This window comes from Emys orbicularis, chromosome 2 (genome assembly GCF_028017835.1).
Source record: "Emys orbicularis isolate rEmyOrb1 chromosome 2, rEmyOrb1.hap1, whole genome shotgun sequence".
NCBI lineage: Eukaryota > Metazoa > Chordata > Testudines > Emydidae > Emys > Emys orbicularis.
In genome coordinates, this window is record NC_088684.1 from 250,236,152 (window position 1) to 250,257,981 (window position 21,830).

Sequence of the window (21,830 nt, forward strand, 5' to 3'; positions counted from 1 at the left end):
TATTGTTTAACTGGTACGCGATTAAATTAGAATCAATATACACCAGCCATGGGCATAGTTTTGGGGGACCACAGGCAGCCTTATTCCCCCAACCTGCAAGCCTTGGGCAGGCACAGAACTTGCCTCCCCACATGTGGCCCCGTTGGCCTGATTGGAGCTGCCCCACAAATATAGAAGTCAAACTACACCTATGACACCAGCACAGCACAATGAAGGCAAATATATGTATTAAGTAACCTAAGCTAATGGTCAGATCAGTACTAGAATGTCAAGTATTCGTTTTATATCATTATTGATGACAAAACTTAACATAACAAACAGCAACTCTATGTATACAGACATTAGGGTTGTCAGTAGGGATAGAACCCAGGACTGTCAACACCAGAAGTGAGAAGACCCTATTCCTTTAACAGCTGTAAATTCTAATCTTGCTGGGACCATCCACTAGAGAAGACATCATCACAATAAGCCAGTATATGAGAGTAACATTCAAATATTATCTCTTTACAGAACCTTAGGAATTAATACACGTCCTTGAGAAAGCAAGAAAACAGCATGAAGCAATCTCTTAACTAGATACATAATGATTTCTTTGAAAATATGCCCTCATGATAGCACTGTTAGAACACTCCTTGTTGTAAGGCTGCTGTACTTTAATTCCACCTGTATTTAAACTCATTATTATAATTACTCTCAATGACAACCCGTTATCACACAAACAGGAAATGTGTGGTAAATAGAAATATCGCCATTCTCCCTCATTTAAAAAAACCCTAAACAAACCAGCTTATATTATTTTTATCCATGCTACAAAATATTCTTGACAAATTTGGAAATAGGAACTATTTTACCTTCAGACTGATGTGTAGCAAGAGGTGTCTGTGTCTCCTTGGAGTAGGACACCACTTCCCGTGGTAAGAAATCAACCTGGGTAATCTTTGACACACCTAGCTTGTGAAGTCTGCGTCTAAGATTTAATGTGAAATCAGAAGGTTAGTCAAGTAAGTATATAGCACTGTTACATTAAAATACCGCAGTGAGCTTTCACAGACAGGATGACAAAATTTTAGTGTCTGCTAAAATGAAAACTAATAAACTAAGTATGGTTAGTTTATTGGGAAGCATCTAATAAAACACACTGGCTTTGCACTGAAGGAAATTAACCTGAGAACTACTAGCCAAAATAGAATTAAAGTTAATAAACTGTGCGCTACATATTTCTGCCTTTTTGGGGGTAGAGTTCATGTTGTGGGGAGGAGATGTAATAGGAAGGGCAAGAGATGTTGTGTTCATAGGGCCTATTCATGTATTCAGCAGATCTGTGCACAGAGGATGGATGGATACCCTCTACACACCTATAGGTGCTGTGATCCACATAGTGATGGGGACAGGCTGGGAAAGGAGCCAACAGAACTGAAGGGGAAAGTGCATCTCTCCACCGCCTATATGGAGCTGGGGAGAAACAGAATAAAGACTGATTATTGCCCTCCTGATGAGTATCCTTCTTAAAAGAGGGTTCCCAGAGAATTTGATGGCTATGGGAATCCTGCCAACATAGCTTTACTGGAGTTGTGCTGCGAAAGGGTGGGGGAGTCACCAGGAACACAGAGCTGGCATACAGGCATGAATTGTCTTGCTTTCTCTCCGTTTCCCTAACTATAAATAAACTGCATGGAAATAAGCAAGAAAACCAAGCAGTATAGTTTCTATTGAAATAATAGAGACAGCTAGTCAAACAATGAAAATGTTTAGTCAAATGGAATGTATTCAGTGACCGATGGGGCGAAAAACTGTCTAATTGTTTCCTGAATATTATTCAATTATCTGTAGAGATGGATGAATAAAGTAACATTTATCTGTAAATAGTCTATTGGGCAAAAAATGCCAACATCCCTCAGATTAATTAATTTGCAACTAATAATTTGACTAAACAATTTCAAATTTGGTTGTCTCTAGATCAACCTTTGGGAAATGTGTGCGCACATCTCTGGGAAGGCAGGGAAGTAAATTCATAGCTCTGTATCAACTTGAGTACCCTGTAATAAAATCTCAGTTTGGGAAACTGGTTCAAATACAGCTTGTATATCCCCTCTCCATGACTGTCAGAATATATGTCTGTGTTTAAGGATTATTCCTCATAAAAGGTGATATATGAAAGGAAATAAGATTCCCAAAAGTAAATCAGTATCATACGGATGACAGCTAGTTTGTTCTCCAGCTACTGCTGCATCAGCTATATGTATTTTTTTTCTGGTTCGTCTGACTCGCTGAGTGTTATTGTGCTAAATACAATTAGAGTCACTAGGTAACCAGTATGAATCAGTCATATAAAGTAACAATCCACTAGAGCAATAGCAGCGGTTACAGCTTGTGATTCATTTTTACTAGAGAATTAATGAGCCTGCCTGATGCCAGTTTTCAAGGATGTGCCTCTGCGGATGTAAAGAAAAGCAATTCATGTTTTAAAACCCTACATGAAACCTAGAAACTTCTGCTCCCTGAGATATGTTGTGGGGATCTGTAACACCTACCAAAAGTTTACTCTCATGCTGCTTATTTGTAACAACTTTGACTAAATGTGGTGAGGATTCAGACTTTAAAAATTAAAGTTAAATGTCATGTACTCTTCCTTTTTCTACCATCACTGATTTCAAATCTACATTGTTTATATGATTAAATAGACGTCTCCTATGTAGTCACCTCCTATCTAGGCCTAGGAATTCTTTACTGAAATCCCAAAGATTTCTTCACTCATATAACTTCTTTATTGTGGTCTCAATTGAGTATTGGTGCCATACTAATTCTGCTTCTAAAATAGTAGGTCTGTGTGTTATCTTTATAGAATCCCATTCAATACTAAAGAAAATACTGTATCAGTTAACTCAATAACTCTTTGCAGGAGTGAAAGTCTGACTTGAGACTTGGTCAACTGCTTTGCAGACTGATAGCCTGCACATGAGTTAAAGTCCATTTTAGAGAACTTCACTGAAAGAACGTGTTGCATTTTTAATCTCAAACATGTTTAATTTAAGCATTGTTTACAGATCCATAGCTCACTAGTGTCTCACACTGATAATCACCTGTTATATCAAATGGTCTTTCTTCATCTGAAAGAATAAAGACTGAGTGACCTAGACAAATTGGAGGATTGGGCCAAAAGAAATCTGATGAGGTTCAACAAGGACAAGTGCAGAGTTCTGCACTTAGGAAGGAAGAATTCCATGCACCGCTACAGACTGGGAACCAACTGGCTAAGCAGCAGTTCTGCAGAAAAGTACCTGGGGATTAGAGTGGACGAGAAGCTGGATATGAGTCAGCAGTGTGCCCTTGTTGCCAAGAAGGCCAATGGCATATTGGGCTGTATTAGTAGGAGCATTGCCAGCAGATCGAGGGAAGTGATTATTCCCCTCTATGTGGCACTGGTGAGGCCACATCTGGAGTACTGCGTCCAGTTTTGGTCCCCCCCACTACAGAAGGGATGTGGACAAATTGGAGAGTCCAGCAGAGGGCAATGAAAATGATTGGGGGGCTGGGGCACATGACTTACAAGGAGAGGTTGAGGGAACTGGGGTTATTTAGTCTGCAGAAGAGAAGAGTGGGGGGGGGATTTGATAGCAGCCTTCAATTACCTTAAAGGGGGTTCCAAAGAGGAAGGAGCTAGGCTGTTCTCAGTGGTGGCAGATGACAGAACAAGAAGCAATGGTCTCAAGTTGCAGTGGGGGAGGTCTAGGTTGGATATTAGGAAACACTATTTCACTAGGAGGGTGGTGAAGCACTGGAATACCTAGGGAGGTGGTGGAATCTCCATCCGTTGAGGTTTTTAAGGCCCAGCTTGTCAAAGCCTTGGCTGGGATGATTTAGTTGGTGTTGGTCCTGCTTTGAGCAGGAGATTGTACTAGATGACCTCCTGAGGTCTCTTCCAATCCTAATATTCTATGATTCTATGAAAGTGTGTGGCCTCATAGCACTCCTTTTGGCTCCATGAATCAGCCAACAAAGGGTGCTTGTATAGCCAAAAGCTGGTCTAGCCCTTGATCACAAATACATTACCTCCATTCAGGACCTGAGCTCCACAACTATAAGCTAAAATGTCCTATTCCAGAACTCAAGCTTCCTGTAAGGCAGCACACACATCTGCCATCAACCATGTCAGCTTCCCACTCACATGCATCTTTCCTTTTAGATGCTCTTAAGCCCTTTGAGTCTACAGCCTGCTGAGTGTTTTTGGATTTGCAGAATCTTTAAAGGATACATTTTCAAAGCTGTTCATAGGATCTTAGTCATGGAACGTCACTAGGGACTGAGCAGCTAAATCTCTAGTCTTTTACATCAAAAAATTATCCCTATGTCTGTAGAAACCAGAAGAGATACAAGTCCACTACAGGCATTTTAGCCATATGAACAATTTGTATGCAATCTACAGAATTTATTGTGCAGCATTCCTTTTTCAAATTTCTGTACCGTCAGAGGAAGCCCTGTTTCTCCTGGTAAAATTGTCCTTCTGAAGACTGGCTGCTATTGAGAAATGGACAGAACTCATCATGCATTGGAGAACATATGCCTGTGGTACACCCAGCCTTGCTATGAATTCACTCTCCTGATCATCCTTCATTCCTTTCTTTGCACTGACAGTGCATGCATGAGAGAAAGTGCCTGGCTGTCATGGTGCTTATCCATATTTGTGCCATATATGCCCCTGATCTTTGCTTTTTCCTTCTAAAAGAAAGGAAACTTGGGTGACTTTGATTCGTGGGGATGCTCACTGTCCAACCCACATTGCTGGGAAGGGATGCCAGGATTTCTATCAGGATTCTGTATGTGAATACACTTTGAAAATTCCATTTTTTGTATCATTCTCCAGGTAGTACTGTAGGAGTTGGCTACATCTGAAGCCACACCACCCATCACAATTGGCCACTGAAAAGGAGGAGGACAAAAGCTGCCTAACAGTTCTGGGGTGGAAGAGTAACATTGATGAACCCTACCCAGCACTTCTGTCTGTAGTGCAGGGAAGTGGGAGGATGTCTGCTACACTGCTGCTCTTCTGATATTTTTTCTTCTTCTTCTCCCCCTATGAATAGGCCAGTGCCTGACTAGATTACTGCTCATAGCTTTGCCAAGCACGGAGCAAAGTGAAACTGGCATGGTCTTTATCATTTGCATCATGACCAACTGGATTCTGAATAGCAGCTGTGAAATTTACCAGAATCTTGTCAATTTCAATCTGCAGTCAATGTGAAAACTATGAGTAGCAGCATAAGCACTAGAAATATCTACCTGTAGACCAGAGGTGGGCAAACTACGGCCCATGGGCCACATCCGGCCCCTGGGACCATCCTGCCCAGCCCTTGAGCTCCCAGCCGAGGAGGCTAGCCCCCATCCCCTCCCCCACTGTCCCCTCTCCACTGCAGCCATGCCGCCGCGTGGGCAACGCCCTGGGCAGAGGGGTTGCGCGCTCCTGCCGAGCAGCGCGGCAGCGTGTCTGGCTCCAGCCGGGCGGCGCGGCTGCCAGACATGCTGCTCTGAGTGGCATGGTAAGGGAATCGGGGCTGGGGGGTTGGATAAGGGGTGGGTGGTCCCGGGGGGCAGTCAGGGGACAGGGAGCAGGAGGCGGTTGGATGGGGCGGAGGTTCTGGGGGGCGGTTGGTGGGCGGGGGGGGTTGGATAAGTGTGGGAATCCCAGGGGGGCCTGTCAGGGGGCAGGGGTGTGGATAGGGGTCAGGGGATGGGGAACAAGGGGGGTTGGATAGGTGTGGGGTCCCGGGGAGCCTATCAAGGGGCGGGGGCGTGGATAGGGGTCAGAGCAGTCAGGGAACTGGGAGCAGGGGGGTTGGATAGGGGGTGGGGTCCCGGGGGCGATTAGGGGCGGGGATTCCCGGGAGGGGGCGGTCAGGGGACCAGGAGCAGGGGGGGTTGGATGGGTCAGGGGTTCTGAGGGGGGCAGTCAGGGGGTGGGAAGTGGAAGGAGTCAGATTGGGGGCAGGGGCCAGGCTGTTTGGGGAGGCACAGCCTTACTTACCCGGCCCTCCATATAGTTTTCAACCCTGATTTGGCCCTTGGGCCAAAAAGTTTGCCCACCCCTGCTGTAGTCTCACAAAGATAGTACTATGTAAATTCTTATTTAGAAGATTCGCTTCTGAAACATCAGGGCTGGAAAATTTTGTTTAAACAAAAGCTTAAATTCTGCACAAATTGATGGATTTCCTCTCAAGAGGAAAAGTTTCCTTACCACTACTGCAAGTGGACTTTTCAAGCCTATATTTTGTGGCATATTTTTCCCTCTCATTTTATTTCTTCATTCATACCCTCAAACTTGTATTAACAGTTGTATCACAATATAAACAAAGAAAAACTATTTTCACACTTGAGAAGCATTGGCAGGAAATGATTGGGTAGCTTAGTCTCTGATTCTTGTGCTACGGTATTTCCCGCACCAGCCAAACTATTTGTGATAGTTAACTTTGGTGATCACATGGATGATATCCAAATCAAGATCAAATGACTCATCACCAAGCCATATTTTCACTTTGAACTTCAGTTCCATCTCCAGTGTGATGCTAACGTTAGGGGAATCAGGAAATATTTGGAGTTTCATGTGTCATTGGCTAAAACTGATTTCCGCTGATTGGTCCATTATAAAAATACTTCATAATATGGATTTCACTATTGTACAACAATAGACACCCTTCATACTAAATAAATTTGACCCTTTTAAAAAAAATATACCAGCCACCCATTGATAGTGGTTAGTTTCAGTTACTCAAAGCAGTTAACTTTTTCACAAGCACATGGCAAAAGTACCCCAAGCTAGAAAAAGTATTAATTTCAGCCTAATTATAACTAAACAAACCTTAACTAACATAGACTCAATTAAAAAGCAAAATGACTCTGGGGCTGTGAAAGTGATAGTTTTATTTGCTAAGGGTACAAATATAATTGTTCACGTTATTAACTCTTAAGGAAGGAGAAGGTGTGATTATTACTGTCTAAGAGAAACAACTTTAACTTTAACTATGGTAAAGATGGGGATAGGGGAGCATCCTGTGAGTAATTCAGTATGACAAGTCAGAATTAACCAATACTAACTAGACATTGGTATAATTAACTGCATATATTACATTTTCAGTTAAAGCGCCACTATAACAACATTTCATCCATAATGAAATGGTAATGTTTGTTATTGTTCTCGGACAGCAGAAATTGCAGGTCATCTTTTTATAGGCTTTTTTTCTCTGTTTCCTCATTAAAAAAATTTCTCTGCCAAAGCTTAATATCACTGGTGAAACTAACAAAAGAAAACTTAAATTATGGTACTTTAGATACACCAAAACAATAATAATAATAAATTAAACCCACACAAAAGCAGCTCAATTGGGAAGCAATTTCAACATAACTCTTGCAAAAAAATAATAAAATGAACAAAAGAGCTGATATATACCCAAGTTCAGAGTCAGACTGGAGCTGCAGCACTGAGGGGTCTGTGTCCCACTGCAGGGTCCTAAGGTAGTTATCAGCCGTGCAGCACAAAGGAAAAAAAGAACATAGAGAATTAACTGAAAGGATGAAAAAAAGCTCATCTCATTAATTACATGCTGTATACAGTACATACACAGGGCACACCTCAAAGTACAACTGAGAGCCACAATTAATGTCAAACAAGGTTTGATGCTAGACTACAAGAGCAGGTAATTTATTAAAATTACATAGAACTGGAGTACATTGTACTAGTAAACAAAGGAAAGAGACTTTCAGTCTGAGGCCTTTTTTTTTTGGTTTTCAAAATTTACTTCATAAAAATGTGTAATTTGGATCTCCAAACAATTTACAGACTCACTAGCTGTTCCCTGTGTACTCACAATAAGCTGTAAGATTTGCAGTAGGCACTTATCAGAGGTTACAATGATGGGATGTATGACATGATTCACTTGAACTCTCCCCGTGAAACCTCACTGAAGAATTTAGCCCTTAATATGTCTTCTGAAACTGACAATAAACCATTATATACAAGTTAACATCTTTTTTGTGATGTCCTGTATCACAAATTATAATGTTTAATATTTTGTGGGACAAGGTAAACAAACAAGTATTTTTTTCACCATATAAGAATCTATCCTGACTTTTTTTTTTTAATTATTTCAATATAATTACCTGCCACTGATTTTTCTTTATGATGGAAGCACTGTGCTATCAAAGAAGAGATGAGTAATCCAGGAATGCAGCCTTAGCTGAAGATTTCATAATATAGCACAATGAAACTTTCCATCTGAGGTCAGATCACTTTACAAGCCCTAGTAAGACTCTCTGCATTCTTGTGAAGTGGTATAATCCCCCAATTTATAAATGAAAGAATTGATATGCCAAGAGGTTCAGGCCAAAACTTTCAAAAGTGGCCACTCATTCCAGGTGTCTTGATTTTTGGCTTCCCAATTGGAGACACCTCTTAAAAATGTTGGCCCACGTAAATTGCCAGTCTGTGGCAGAGGCAGGCAGAGAACCCAAGTCTTCCTAACTCCCTTTCCTGTGATTTAAGCATTAGACTATGCATGGTCTTCATTAGCAGATGTTAAAACAAAGTGAAACAAGCCTCCTTCTCCTTCACAAAAACAACTAACTTATCTGATGTCACTACATCATGATGGCCCCTAAATTGGTGAGCTCCCCACCTTTTTTGATCCAACCCTATTTATTTGAATCCAGATTTCAAAGCTGTACACAGAATATTCTTTTACCATGTTCACCCAGTACAAATCATATCATCCAATGCAGATTTATGCACATTACCTACCACAAAATGGCAACCTCTGCTAATGTATAATCTGAAGAAACTGTCTCAATCCATATAAATGCTGCAACCTACTATACTTATAAGCTCATCACTCTGATGCCAATGTCAACCCACTCTGGGGAGGGGAGCAAGGACATGTGCTGTACTCTGACATGTCAAAATGAAAAACAATCAATCAATCAATCTCATCTCAGACCCATAAACATGTACAAACGATGAAGAATTATAACAAGATATATAGATTTGGTATGATGCAAGGGCATTCACTCCCATGAGCTGTAATGGGAGATGTGCAACACAGACGTTGTTGTCCAGAGATTTTGTGATGTGTCTCAGAATTATTCTAGGAGACTTTTCTAGAGCAGGAGCCTATCTTGTCTGCCTAAGATAGGATGTTGTAAAACAGGCAGAAAAGTATCGAGACATTAGTGAAGAGTGAAATTTGTCCCTGCAATGCAGGTAAAGATTTGAATGTCTGATGGTAGGAAAAAATCTCAGTGCCTAATGCACGACAGAGATTGCTAAACACAAGCCATCTGTGTGAAAATGACCCCTGAAATGCTGCCAAGGGCAGTAACACATAGTGTGATTTCATGAGTAAGTGCCAATTTTTAATGTTATGGCTACCTTGGGGCCACTTATATTCGCACACCCATGTTTTCCAAACACTTAGGAAAAAGATATATGTAGCTTGTTTGAGTCAGATATTCTCTCTTTTCTCCATCCACTTTCAGAACTGTCAAATTTCCCAAGAGACAACCAATATTCCATTAGGGAGAATTCCAATACAGTGTGATTAAAATGAGAGCTTAGCAACAGAATGCTCAAGGGCTATAGACCATCTAGGTCTGTCCAAAGTAGCACCAGGTCAGAGGTAATTGTGAACTGTTACCATCTAATAGCCATTTGGTGTCTTGAAGGAAGGAAGTTCTGAGCTCTCCATCCAGCTAGGAGTTGGACAGGTGTCAAAATCACAAAAGACACCACTACAATTGATACTTATAGGTGCAATAGTTGAAAGACCCAACAGAGTGATACCAGCTTTATTGTTATTACAATAGCATCTGCAGGCCACAATCAGAGAGCAGGGTCTCATTCCTTACATACAGTACAAACGTAGTGGAGACAATTTCTGCCGTAAACAGTTTACAATCCAGGTTATGAACAAGAGACTCAACCTCCCCCAATCCTCTTAAATTTCAAGTTCCTCAGACCTAGAACTATGTCACTTTATGTGTATGGGACACTATGGGATCCTGACCTTGATTTGAGGCCTCTAGACACTAATATAAATGTTTTAAAATAACATTCCACCCCTCTGAGACAAAGCCAGCTTTAGCAGTTTTGGGTGGGTATGGAAAACAATTTTTCAACCTCCGCTCAAAAATGTAGCAGACCTCCATCCACTGCGATCCTACCACTGTGCACAGAACTGGCCACAAGGTTTGAGGGATGGTTAGTAAAATGATTCTTTGGGGCACTGCCAAACTTGAGTCTGCAGGAAGTGAGGCGTCAGGTCACTAATCTCCTGCTCCAGAACAAATAGAGCCTAAATTATTGTGCGTAAAAATTGTGTGTAAAAAATTTCTGTGCATAGGGCAAAGACAGAACATTTTACAAGGGACAATATTCCAAATAAGCCAGGGTCTAGAATTGTCCCTTGCTACTTCTTGCTACTTGGAGGAATCTTTGAGCATTCTCATGAGTATTAGCACTAAGCCTGATCCTTCTTGGACATCTGTAGGGGACACCATGAGTGTCCTAAGAGCTCCATGAAAAATCAGTGGCAACTTTTTAAATCTAGGGCTTGACTTACTTTTTCAGGGTTTTCTTCACAAAGAAAAGGACTAGAAATGATTTCTTTCCTAAATTCAAATTGACATTAGCCTTGACACTTGTATATGCCAAAAATTGGGGGAAGGAGAAGGATGTAGTGCAGATTTTACAGGCTCAAAGACCAATTTTGTGTCTAGAAGTGTTGTTTGCAGGTCAGCAGGATGCATTGTTGGAGCGAGGCAGGGAGTTAACACTGCTTCTACCACACTGGACCTATTCTGAGGACATAACCCACTGAAGTCCAGTGAGAAACTTTCTAACGATTCTAATGGAGTTTGGATCATATCCATGACATTTCCATTTTCAAGGCACTTTTCACCAAGTTCAGTCATGAAAAAACATTTACATGGAAAAAAATGAAGTCTCAATTCATATTTTCATTTTATTTACATTAAAAATAGCCAAGATGGGTGGAGTGCAATTGAAATCAGAACAAGGCCCACAACATATATTGAGAGGTCATTTTTTGCAGAATTATTTTAATACTGATTTATTCGTATGGTAATATTTGGTTTCAGAATCATTCTACTCTTCTACAGTGTGCATATCTTAGAGGATACAGAAAGCATGTGGCCAAGGAGTGGTCACTTGATGCCATCATCCCACTTCACCACAAACAATTGGGAAGTTAAGCAGTAACTTACCCATTTTAGCCTGGTGTATGAAACACCCCTGCAAGTGAACATTCCAGGGGATAAAAGTTATTGGGCTCAGTACGAGAATAACCAGATGAAGTTCTATGTCCCGTGTTATACAGGAGATCTGACTAGATGATCTAATTGTCACTTCTGGCCTTAAAATCTACAAAAATAGATTGCCAGAACCCACTGTCTGAGAGATGGAGTAGAGTGGGTGAAATGGAAGCTGGAATGGAAATATGGGGCTTCCTTGCACATGCCCTTGCTTCCATCGGTCTCCTGAGATCCATTGGTTTTGAGCTGTGAACAGCTTGTTTCTTCTGTGGGTGAATCAAACACACACACAAAGCGAGGAATTTACAGGAAACTCCACAAATGAGGGCTCAATGAGTTCAGTTCAAGAGAGCCGCTCAGAACTGAGCCAGATCAGGCCATTCCCATCATTCAGAAAGTGCAGATGTTATTTTAGTCAGACTGCACTACATTGTTTCAAAGAAGTTCATTACATAAGTCTCCCACACAGTGACAAACAATAGCCCCACTATCAATCTTCCTGTGACATGTTTGCTGAGCAATTGCTGCCCTTGGTTGTTTGTAGGCTAAAAAACAGTGTAGCCGTTATCAAATATGAATTGTTCTTCAGCTTTCCTTGAACAAGAAGCTGCATGTAAGGAATGAGGCTTTTTAGATCATGGCTGCAACTTAATAGGAAAGGTACAAGTGTGGGTACAAGTTGGGTTATGTCTAACTAAATTGAATCATTTTCAAACTCTTCCAACAGAATTCCACATTTTAATATTCTGCATTTACCTAATAATATGAACTCAATTACTACTCTACAGGCATCATGTCTATCTGTCATGAGTGAAATTCAGGACTGCGCATTTAGGGTACGTCTACATTGAAATTAGACACCCTTGTCTTGCCCGTGCCAGCTGGCTCGGGCTCGGGCTAAGGGGCTATTTAACTGCAGTGAAGACTGTCAGGCTTAGTCTGCAGCCAAAGCTGTGGGAGCTTCTCACCTCACAGGGTCCTAAAGCCCAGGCTCCAGCCTGAACATCTACACGGCAGTTAAACAGCCCTTAGCCCAAACCCGGTGAGCCAAGTCAACTAGCATGGGCCAGCTATGGGTTTTTCATTGCAGTATAGACATACCCTTAGATGCTGACATTCCTTCACCAGTTAGTAGAAAAAAAGACATAACTGATCCTTCAACTAGTCTCCATTCTCTCCCACCTGCAAAAAGACTACAGGGAAGAATAGAACAGGATCAGATGGTCAGTGTGGTCTAGTTGTCTATGATATTTTTCTGCTTCTTGACATTACTAGTAATCTGGCCCTGGCATTTGGCACTCCCTAATTCAGAGCAGGGATTTAGTAAGACTAGTAGAGACAATTGCACAAGTCACGATGGGACGTGAGAGAGGTCTGAGCAAAGGAATACTCAATTTTGTATTGCTACTACAAAAGAAAAGATGGACCCCATAGTGCTACCATGTACTATTGAACCACATCTCCAGAAGCTCTTATTCCAATCATATAATCTTAGTGGTTTTTATGTAGGTTTCTTTGTTATACTTTGTTATTACTCTGGTGATAAACTATTTGCTTTCCCAGATATTCCCAGGTCCAAATTTGAAATATTTTAGAAAGCTCCACCAAAGAAAATACAGTATTTAAACACTGAAGGTCTGGTCCAAAGCCCACTGAATTCAGTGGCAATCTCTCAACTGACTTCAATGAGCTTTGGATCAGGCTTTGACAATAGTATAAGAGGAAAATCTCCAAAGTCAGTGATATTAAAGATCCTACTAAAGTTTAAATCCACAGGATAAAAGTGAAACGTATAAGCACCAAATATCACTGACACAATCAGATTCAAATATCATCCAACACTTAATCCTTTGTGCAACATGGTGGAAGCATTATTGCAGCTGTCCCTCCCTGAAGCTGAAACCAAGTTGTTACTTCAATTGCTGATACTGCAGAATGTTTATTCTGCACAGCTTCTCTTCTTCTCCCAGGTCACTAGCCTGAAAATCTGTGCTTTCAGAGAAGCTACACATTGAAACAATGGAAAAGCTAGCCTTCCAAAGGGGCCTCTGGTAGGGCAGACAATCACACCACAGCATTGCAAATTGGGCCTTGGAGCAGGACAGGAGGAAAGCACACACTCTGGTCTGTCATTTCTTGTCATCAAGAGCTGCTTTGCTTTCCTAGTAAATGGAAAAACTACTGACAGTGCAGTGACTCCAAAAGGAACAGCTGAACTGCAATATTCATATGTTTCATTAATGACACTCCCAGCAAAAGTAACATGTCCTGTCCTAAAATGGTCTCTCAAGGGTGGAAATATTATTACCACCTAATCCTAACTATATTATGGAGGAGCTGGTCATGACCCATAGGTAAGGCTGCAATGAGTTTTTCCGTAGATCTGAGGCATATCCCATAATGCTTCACGTGGCAATTTGCTAAATTCAAACACAAGAGACAGGATATGGAGGAGGGCAGCATGTGTGACATACTAAGCACTGAGGCACCTTGGCCCTCTAGAGCAGAAAGTGGCTTTAAAATCAAAGGAAAAGTGGTTATCCTCATTTCTCTTGTCCCAACAGCTGGTGGCAGTGGGTAGACCCTGCAAAATGCCCCGCCCAGACCTGTGAGGCACCTCTTCCCTCCTGTCTCTGGAGGCCCATGCATTCCCAATCCAGTGCTATTGGGATCATGGGCATACATATCTCATGCTCTCCCTCTGAGCTCCCTGTTGGCCTTTCTTAAGAGCCAACAAAGATTGAATTTGCCATGACAGCTACTTGTTGCAATACTTGGAGAGCCCGTAGTTATTGTTTTTCATTGTGAATGGAGCAGGCAAAGAGATCGATCAATAAGAAAAACATTGCATGGAACACCAGTTTTTGCTTCTGCTGTGATGCAGAGCTGGTCCCATATCACAAAGTTCAGATCTGGGTCAAAATTTCCACAAGGCTCAGACCAATAAGTACTTTAAAGTATGGTGTATCTGCAAATTAAAGGAATACATTGAAAAACAGATGACATCAAAATCATCTATTTAAAAAAATAATTTATGTAAGAATAAGCTTACTGTGAAATGTATTTTAAAAGACACCAGGAATACAGACTACTTTTAAAGTATGTGATTGAATGTACTTTTTCATTATGAAGGTAACCATTGCTACCTATCTTCTTCTCCTTTGACTTATTGCACATTCAATAATACCATTTACTATGTGGTTTTAACTCTTATTTAGATTTGAAAGCTCTCCAGATTGTAATGAAAAAGATGAATTTATAGTTGATCCAATTGTTGATTTAGCTACAGAAATCTTCTTTGATGGAGTTCTGGAGGTGTAAAAATAGCTTTGTTTTTCGTACGTGCCATAATTTCGCTAAAGCTTCTATTTTAAATTTCTTATTGATCAACACTATAATAGAAAGGTGTTATTGAGAAATGGTATTCCAGATGTTTGATACATATTTTTTCTTATTCCAGTTCATTCTGTTAGCTGCGGCTTACTATCATTTTGGGATTTTTATAACTTTGTGGGTTTTTTGGCAATGATCTTTTTTATTTACTTTCACAATTTAAAAAGTTAATATGTCTATTCAAAACAGCTAATCTATGAAGGAACAGAAGAGCAAAAGCTGTTCTTCAGAAATGGAAAAGTACAGTTTGCCTCAATGGCTGCTCTGCCTTTAAATCATCACCTTCACACCATATGCGCTCTTTTTTGGAGACCAATTGCACTTTGCCAGTCTTATCTAAGGGAAAATGCCTTCCTTGTGCTTCTTGTTCTGAAGCAGAAAAACTCCAACAAGCTGGTTATCAGTATTTTGGGATGTTCTGTTTTACTAAACAAGCGGTTTACTTACGATATTAGTTCAAACAGAATGCTCATACATCACTAAGAATGTTCGTACATAGAGTATGTGTGACAGTGCGATAAAATGCCATGATGTATTAAGTGAACAGGGGATCTTGCAAGGGTGTTGGAGCACAGTCATGCACTTTGGATTATAATTACACTTCCAAACAGATGGACGCCCTGACTTCCAATCTCAACCAATAAAAAGAGTGAAGGGACCTCCCTGAGAGAGAAGCACTATCTCTTGGCAGCCTGGAGCCTTTAGCAATAGTAATGGCTCTGAACAAAAGAGAGTGTGTGTGCTAAAAAAAAATATGTTTTTAAAAAGGACTATTTACAAAGAAGATGGAGATTTATATATTTCTGCATCCTGGTTAAATCATAGATAAACTGTGGGGCTACATTTAAACTGGCTTTGAAGCCCATTTTGAATTCAGACTAGAACTAAACCATTTTAAATATGGTTTAAAGAAAGAAGGTAGATATAGTGGGCTAAATTCCTTGCTGACTTATGTCCCATGGAGTCCTATTAATGTAAGTCAGCAATTAAATTGGCCCAATCTGTTTAATTATACCACACAAGTTATCATTCTAACATTGATCTAATTTATATCCTATTGCTACCCAAAATTCTGGTCTTGACATTTATGTTAATTTATCAGCAGGGTTCCTGTCAACAGCATGCTGTATGTGCTAGCACGGAAGGTCAAACAGTTAGAAGCTTTTGCTGAGCCCACAAATCTACAAAGACTTACTGTAAGTGTCACAAACTGTAGACTGTCATTTTGAAACTGGATTAATAAAAAGCATGTGCATGAAGGAGACAGGATTACATTATACCGATCTGTAAAGAAGCCATTGGTTTGTTTGCTCCTGTCGCACAGGAATCTGTAATGTCACTTGAACACTTTCCCTTCAGATATGTATCAACTCTTCAATCTTATTTTTATGTTTAAACCCCAAGAATAAGATGGGTGAGAAAAGAAAGCTTAGAATATTTTAGCCACTGTATTTTTCATGTCTATGCCAAAATATCTCAGAAAGCTAATATGTCCTTGTCTCCCTGATTGTAAAGGAATTGCAGGGGCCAGATTTAAAGCACATTGAATTAATGGGATTCTTTTCATTAACTTTAATGGGCTTTGGATAAGGTCCCATAAAAAATGCATCATTGGCCTTTTACCAGGCATCAGGAGCCACAGAAGGAAAAGAACACTACAGCCCTTCAGGGGAATCAAACAGATAACATGCAGGTTGGTGCCTTCATCATCATCAGACATTATTGAACTGAAGAAGAAGACTTCAGAAACAGAAGAATTTCAGCAATTTACAGAACGGTGGGCTACAAGGCTGTGTGGCTTGATGGCTGCTCTTGAGAATCAGTGGCTTTCTTCAAAATCACCATTCTGTAATCTCTTGCCTTAAAAATAACGTTCCTTTTGGTCATCCTCAGAATCTACAAACAGACATGGCATTATAGACATTGTACTAAAGGGACTATTTGTGTGAATAAGATAAGTAGGATCTAGACCAAAATGGAGAGTGAGATTTTACCATACTAAACATGAAATTAACATTGAGGGTTCTTGTTTTCCTTGTGCTTCAGAAAAGAAGGACTTGTCTACATGCAGAGGTTGCACCTGTTTAACTAAGCATGTGATGTTGGCACGATTTAATTAAACTAGAGTGAAATTTTGTGTGAGGACAGCTTTCCATTCTGCTAAAACCTGGCTTGCCCCTGTTAAACAAGTGAATGGATTTACTTTAAGACTAAAGTGATTTATTGCTGTGGTTTCACAATTAATAATATAATTCTTTTATTATCTTTGTTGTGTAGCTGCTAATTTAACTTGTTTTGAAAAAATAATTGGAAATTTTAGGTCTGAAGCCAAGATGGGAGCTTTTCACAGCCCTTCCTTTGAATGATTAGTTTTAGGCTTATAACCTTCAGTGCTAGCAGATGCCCAAATAACCATGGTGACAAAACCACCCATTTTCACCTGCAACTATCCAGAAGAGTACACCCATCCTTTCAGATGCAGACCTGACTATGGTGATCCATGCATTCATGGCCTTCATGCATGATTTCTGCAATCATAACTAGGAATAAAGCCATAAACCTGGCACAAAATGTTACAAGCATCTTTCATCTTGGTCTCAGGTGTCTTACTTGGGAAGTCTTTATCCACTATAAATTGCTTTAATACAAATGATGCTAACTTTTAGTCAGCTTTTTAATCTGTGTCCACTAACATCTATTGCAGATCTTTAGCAAAGCAAAAACATACAAAGTTCTACATCTCTAATACCCAAATACTAGACTCAAATATACATTTTCTTAGACACTTGCAAACTAGAATTGATTTTTTTAATCCTCCAGTCATCCTTCTGACACTATTAAATCTAGAAAAAGAGGTGTCTGATCATGAACCAATATTCCCAATGTTGTTATAAAATAAATCACTAAAAATCCTAGCTGAGGATTCCTTCTAGATAGGACTCTGAGTTTAGGCAAGTTGACTCCAGGCATGCTAATCACCCAAATTATTTGTGAAGGCTATTGAGCAAGGAAGCTTTTTCTCTTTCAGAAGACTAGAGAGAGGCTGGAAGTAAGACAGAATTACCCCTAAATCAATGTGAATAGTTAGAGATAACCACGAGTCTAATATAACTAATATGTTACTCAGAAAAAATATCTGTTTTTCTTGCTAAACTTTAGTTTAGCAGTGTAATAAGTGTAGATGGGCTTACTGAATGCAGCTAGAGCTCATGTTTCTAAGACATTTTATAAAGCCTTCCCTTGGGAATGGCAACCTCCCCGTCTCCTCCAATTTATAGCATGGAGAAACTTGCTAATGAGAAAAATAATCAAAGATCCAGAGGACTGAACTGCATATATGAAAGTCCTTAATGATTCCACAAGCTCACACACTAAAGGCTTGCAACTGATTCTAATTAATATAGACCATTCTGACTTTGTAACTGGCAGGCACTGAAAAATATTCCTCACTTTCTAGGTCAGATGTACAGAGACTTAAAAGCAACTGCCTCATATTGTCCCTAAGGTGTCTTCTTATATTTATAGGATAGCAGAATGTTGGCATAGAGAATCTTTGGAACTTTAGGGCTTTATACATATCTAATGTATGTACGTGCTTTGAATATAGAGGATCAGATTGCATCTGTCCCTGGGCAGGCACTAAAGGAGGAAAAAGATTGCAAGAGACCTCCCTCACTCCAGTCCTCTTATGTGCCTGTAGAGGATCCAGCCATAATGTGACGAGGCAGCTCAGACACTATGTGAGGCTAGTGTCAGCATTAGTCCTAGCTGAATGGGATGAAGGTGAGTCTAAGGCTCCATTGTCATATGGCCAAGCTGGACACAGGAAGTACGTCAGACATTTCATGATGTTTCCATTTAAAGGGCAGCAAAGGTCCTGCTGTATCACGGTACCCCAGAGTTCCCAGAGAAAGTCAGCTGAGTAAGCCGGAATCCTTCCTGTGGTATTAGTTGTAGTGCAGCTCCCTCTGCACAACTCATGACAGCACCTTAAAGCACAATCCATCCCATTACAATGAACTGAACTAGAAGATTAGACCCACATGCCAAGAGGTTCTGATGACGACATCATGGTAACTATGGGAGGAAATGTAATAAATGATGTGTAGTACTCTCTTGTCATTCAATGGTAATCTTCCTTATCTTGTATATTCTAGGAGATGCAACTGAGTATGGTAGCTAGTTTATACGTTTCCCTAGTGCTATATTACAAAATTTCACCTATTTCTAATCTCAGCTGCCCCAGTTGTGAGCTACAGCTGGAAATTCCCACTGCTTTTAGAACTACATTGTCACACATTTTCAGAAACTTTGTATAGGGTATTTTAGCGTCTGATATTGGATTGTTTTATAGGGAGAGACTGTATGTCTCTATCAGATGATGCCCATCTCATATAATAAGACAGACTTGTATGCTGTTTCTACCATATATGCCTACAACTGCACTCTCACCAATTCTTCAGACTGTCCTCATCACATTTTCCAGTAGACAAAAGTAATTAACAATTTCTTTATTAGAATAAAATCTTTCACCTCTGGCACCTACTGTACTGTGAATGTCTAACCGAGCCTGCATAATGCATTTCTCTTCTGTCATTTAGATCCTAAATGTAATGAATGATTATCCCTCCCGAGGAGTGTGCAATTTGATTTCTGACATTCAAATTTCGGAGTAATAATACAGATAAGTGGAAGTTTCTTTTAATGACCTAGGTGGAAGGAGAGATTAATTTTCTGGAACCCTTGCCCGAGTTCTTATGATCAATTTATTTTCCTTCCAATGGATCCTGAGTTTTCACTATGATCTGGATATCATTTTAAATGTATTCCTTATTGGCTCAGCAAACTGAACTGTGTGCAAGTTGGTAACTAAAGCAGCTCTTTAAAAGTGATTTTTAAAAAAAAAACTTTGTACACAATCAAGAAAAATCTGCTGTCAGTGAAAACTATTACAGGCAATAACACCACGTCTGCTTTTTATACTAACACTTTAAGAAGACCCTATCATTTGTGAAACCAGTAATACAATTAAATGCTGGCAACTTGAAACCTGAGCAATAGCACAACAACATCACTGTGCAGAACCTGTCAAATATATTAACTTAATGATAGGGCAACTGAGCCCTACTGAATTGTAGTGGCTTTAGTAGATTAGAAATTTCGCTTTATTACTTTCTTCTGAAAGACCTTTGCTGCATCCAAAGAGGAGAGATGAGAGAGGACATACACTGCCCTGAATCACATCCGTTTACCAAAATAAACATTCTCCTAGTACTTATATTACTAAAACAGATTGGGATCTGCCCTCTTCCTTTTCTTCTTGACTCACATCTAGCCCCAGTGAAACAGACCCTCAGAAAGGAGTGTGACATCCTAATACTCTGTTTAACTAGTCAAATTGTGCTCTTCCACTCTACTAGATAAGGAACTGACTAAAAATAAAGTATAGCAAACAGGGGTCAGCAATGTGTCTGTACACGGACACAAATGTCTGTGGTAAAAATTCTGAGGTCCATGGTAATTTTTCAAAAAATTGAATGACTGAATGACATAACCTCCTCCAATGTCTGTCACTAAGTATGGTAACTTTGTCAAATGTCCATCGCGCAACATGGTGGTGCCAACTCCTGACTGCAAATAAAAGCTGAGTCACCAAGACCGCAAGCTACAGTGGTTTCAAGTGCATGAAAAGAACCCAGCACAGGGGCTTGGTGGATGAGAAGACTACAGACACTGGGAAAGGGAGAGATCAGCAAAGAAAATCTTACTTATTATAATTATTAGGTGCTAAGAACATCTGCCATCATTTGACACCCTTTTCTGACATAACTGGTGATCAGAGGAATTAAAAATAAAAGCTACAAAAGAGTTATTACAAAAGCATCCAAAAATGTGTCTTCTTTCAACTATACTCTATAACCCATCAGGCAGCTGAGTGCTCAAGATATGCATCTGTCCCACCCATGCCATCACCGCAGCAAGAGGTTAACCTGAGGGTGGAGGCACTGTATTCAAAAGCAAAACAATTTTAGAAGGAACATGGAATCATAGCAGCTACTGATTGAATCAGTTTGAGACAAACGGATGGTGAAAATCACAATGGGGAGGTGTGTGTGTGGGGGGGGGGGGGGCTTTAATGGTTCAAGGGACCAGGGCTATGTGACAATTCAGAGGGGCACAAGGGAAAAAGTTTGGACCTTTGTGTTAGAAAACAATTCCCATGGGCCTAGATCTGTAAGAAGAGCCAATCTAAAGTGAAAACAACTAAAAATAAAGTATTGCAAACAGGGGTCAGCAATGTGTCTGTACACGGCTGTACCCCCAGCTAGGGGTACAGACTCTCGGGTGGGGCTGGGAATGAGGGCTTTGGAGTGTAGGAGGGTGCTCTAGGCTGGGACCGAGGGATTCGGGGTGCAGGCTCCGGGCAGCGCTTCCCTCAAGCAGCTCCTGGAAGCAGCAGCATGTCCCTCCGCCAGCTCCTATGTGGAGGCATGGCCAGGCAGCTCTGCATGCTGCCCCAGCCGCAGGCGCCACCCCTGCAGCTTCCATTGGCCGTGGTTCCTGGCCAATGGGAGCTGCAGAGCCGGCGCTTGGGGCAGGGGCAACATGTGGAGGCCTCTGGCTGTCCCTATCCATAGAAGCCGGAGGGGGGACATGCCACTGCTTCCGGGAGCCGTGCGGAGCCAGGACAGGTAGGAAGCCTGCCTTAGCCCTGCTGCACCACCGACCAGATCGAAAACTGGACACCTGGCAACCCTAGATGCAAATAGCTGTGGTCTCCCCCACCCCAAATTCAAGTCCAGTAACTCAGAGAGGAACCATACAGCATCAAAAGAGAACATGTGATGCAGTTGCAAAAAAATGTTAATATTTGGGGTATTTTAACAGCAGTGTCGTATGTAAGACACTGGAGGTAATTGTCCAACTCTATTTGACACTAGTGAGGCCTCAACTGGAGTAGTGTGTCCTGTTTTGAGTGCCACACTTTAGGAAAGATGTGGACAAACTGGAGAGAATCCAGAAGAGAGTAACAAAAATAATAAAAGATTTAGAAAACCTGACCTCTGAGTAAAGGTTAAAAAAAATGGGCATGTTTAGTTTTTAGAAAAGGAGGCTTAAGGGAG

The 21,830-nt window shown here is 40.7% G+C and overlaps 1 protein-coding gene across 4 annotated transcripts in view; it reads right to left on the minus strand.

The window, feature by feature from the left end:
* DYNC1I1 (dynein cytoplasmic 1 intermediate chain 1) overlaps nt 1-21,830 on the minus strand; it is a 244,612-nt gene that overhangs the window by 202,600 nt on the left and 20,182 nt on the right. For 2 of the 4 annotated variants that reach the window (XM_065397879.1, XM_065397878.1), the window contains 2 exons: nt 7,439-7,498; nt 852-967 (listed from right to left, as the gene is read on the minus strand). In XM_065397879.1, the coding sequence (XP_065253951.1) occupies nt 852-967; nt 7,439-7,498 (176 nt within the window). The remainder of the gene's footprint in view (nt 1-851; nt 968-7,438; nt 7,499-21,830) is intronic. The other 2 variants (XM_065397881.1, XM_065397880.1) reach the window with 1 other exon arrangement.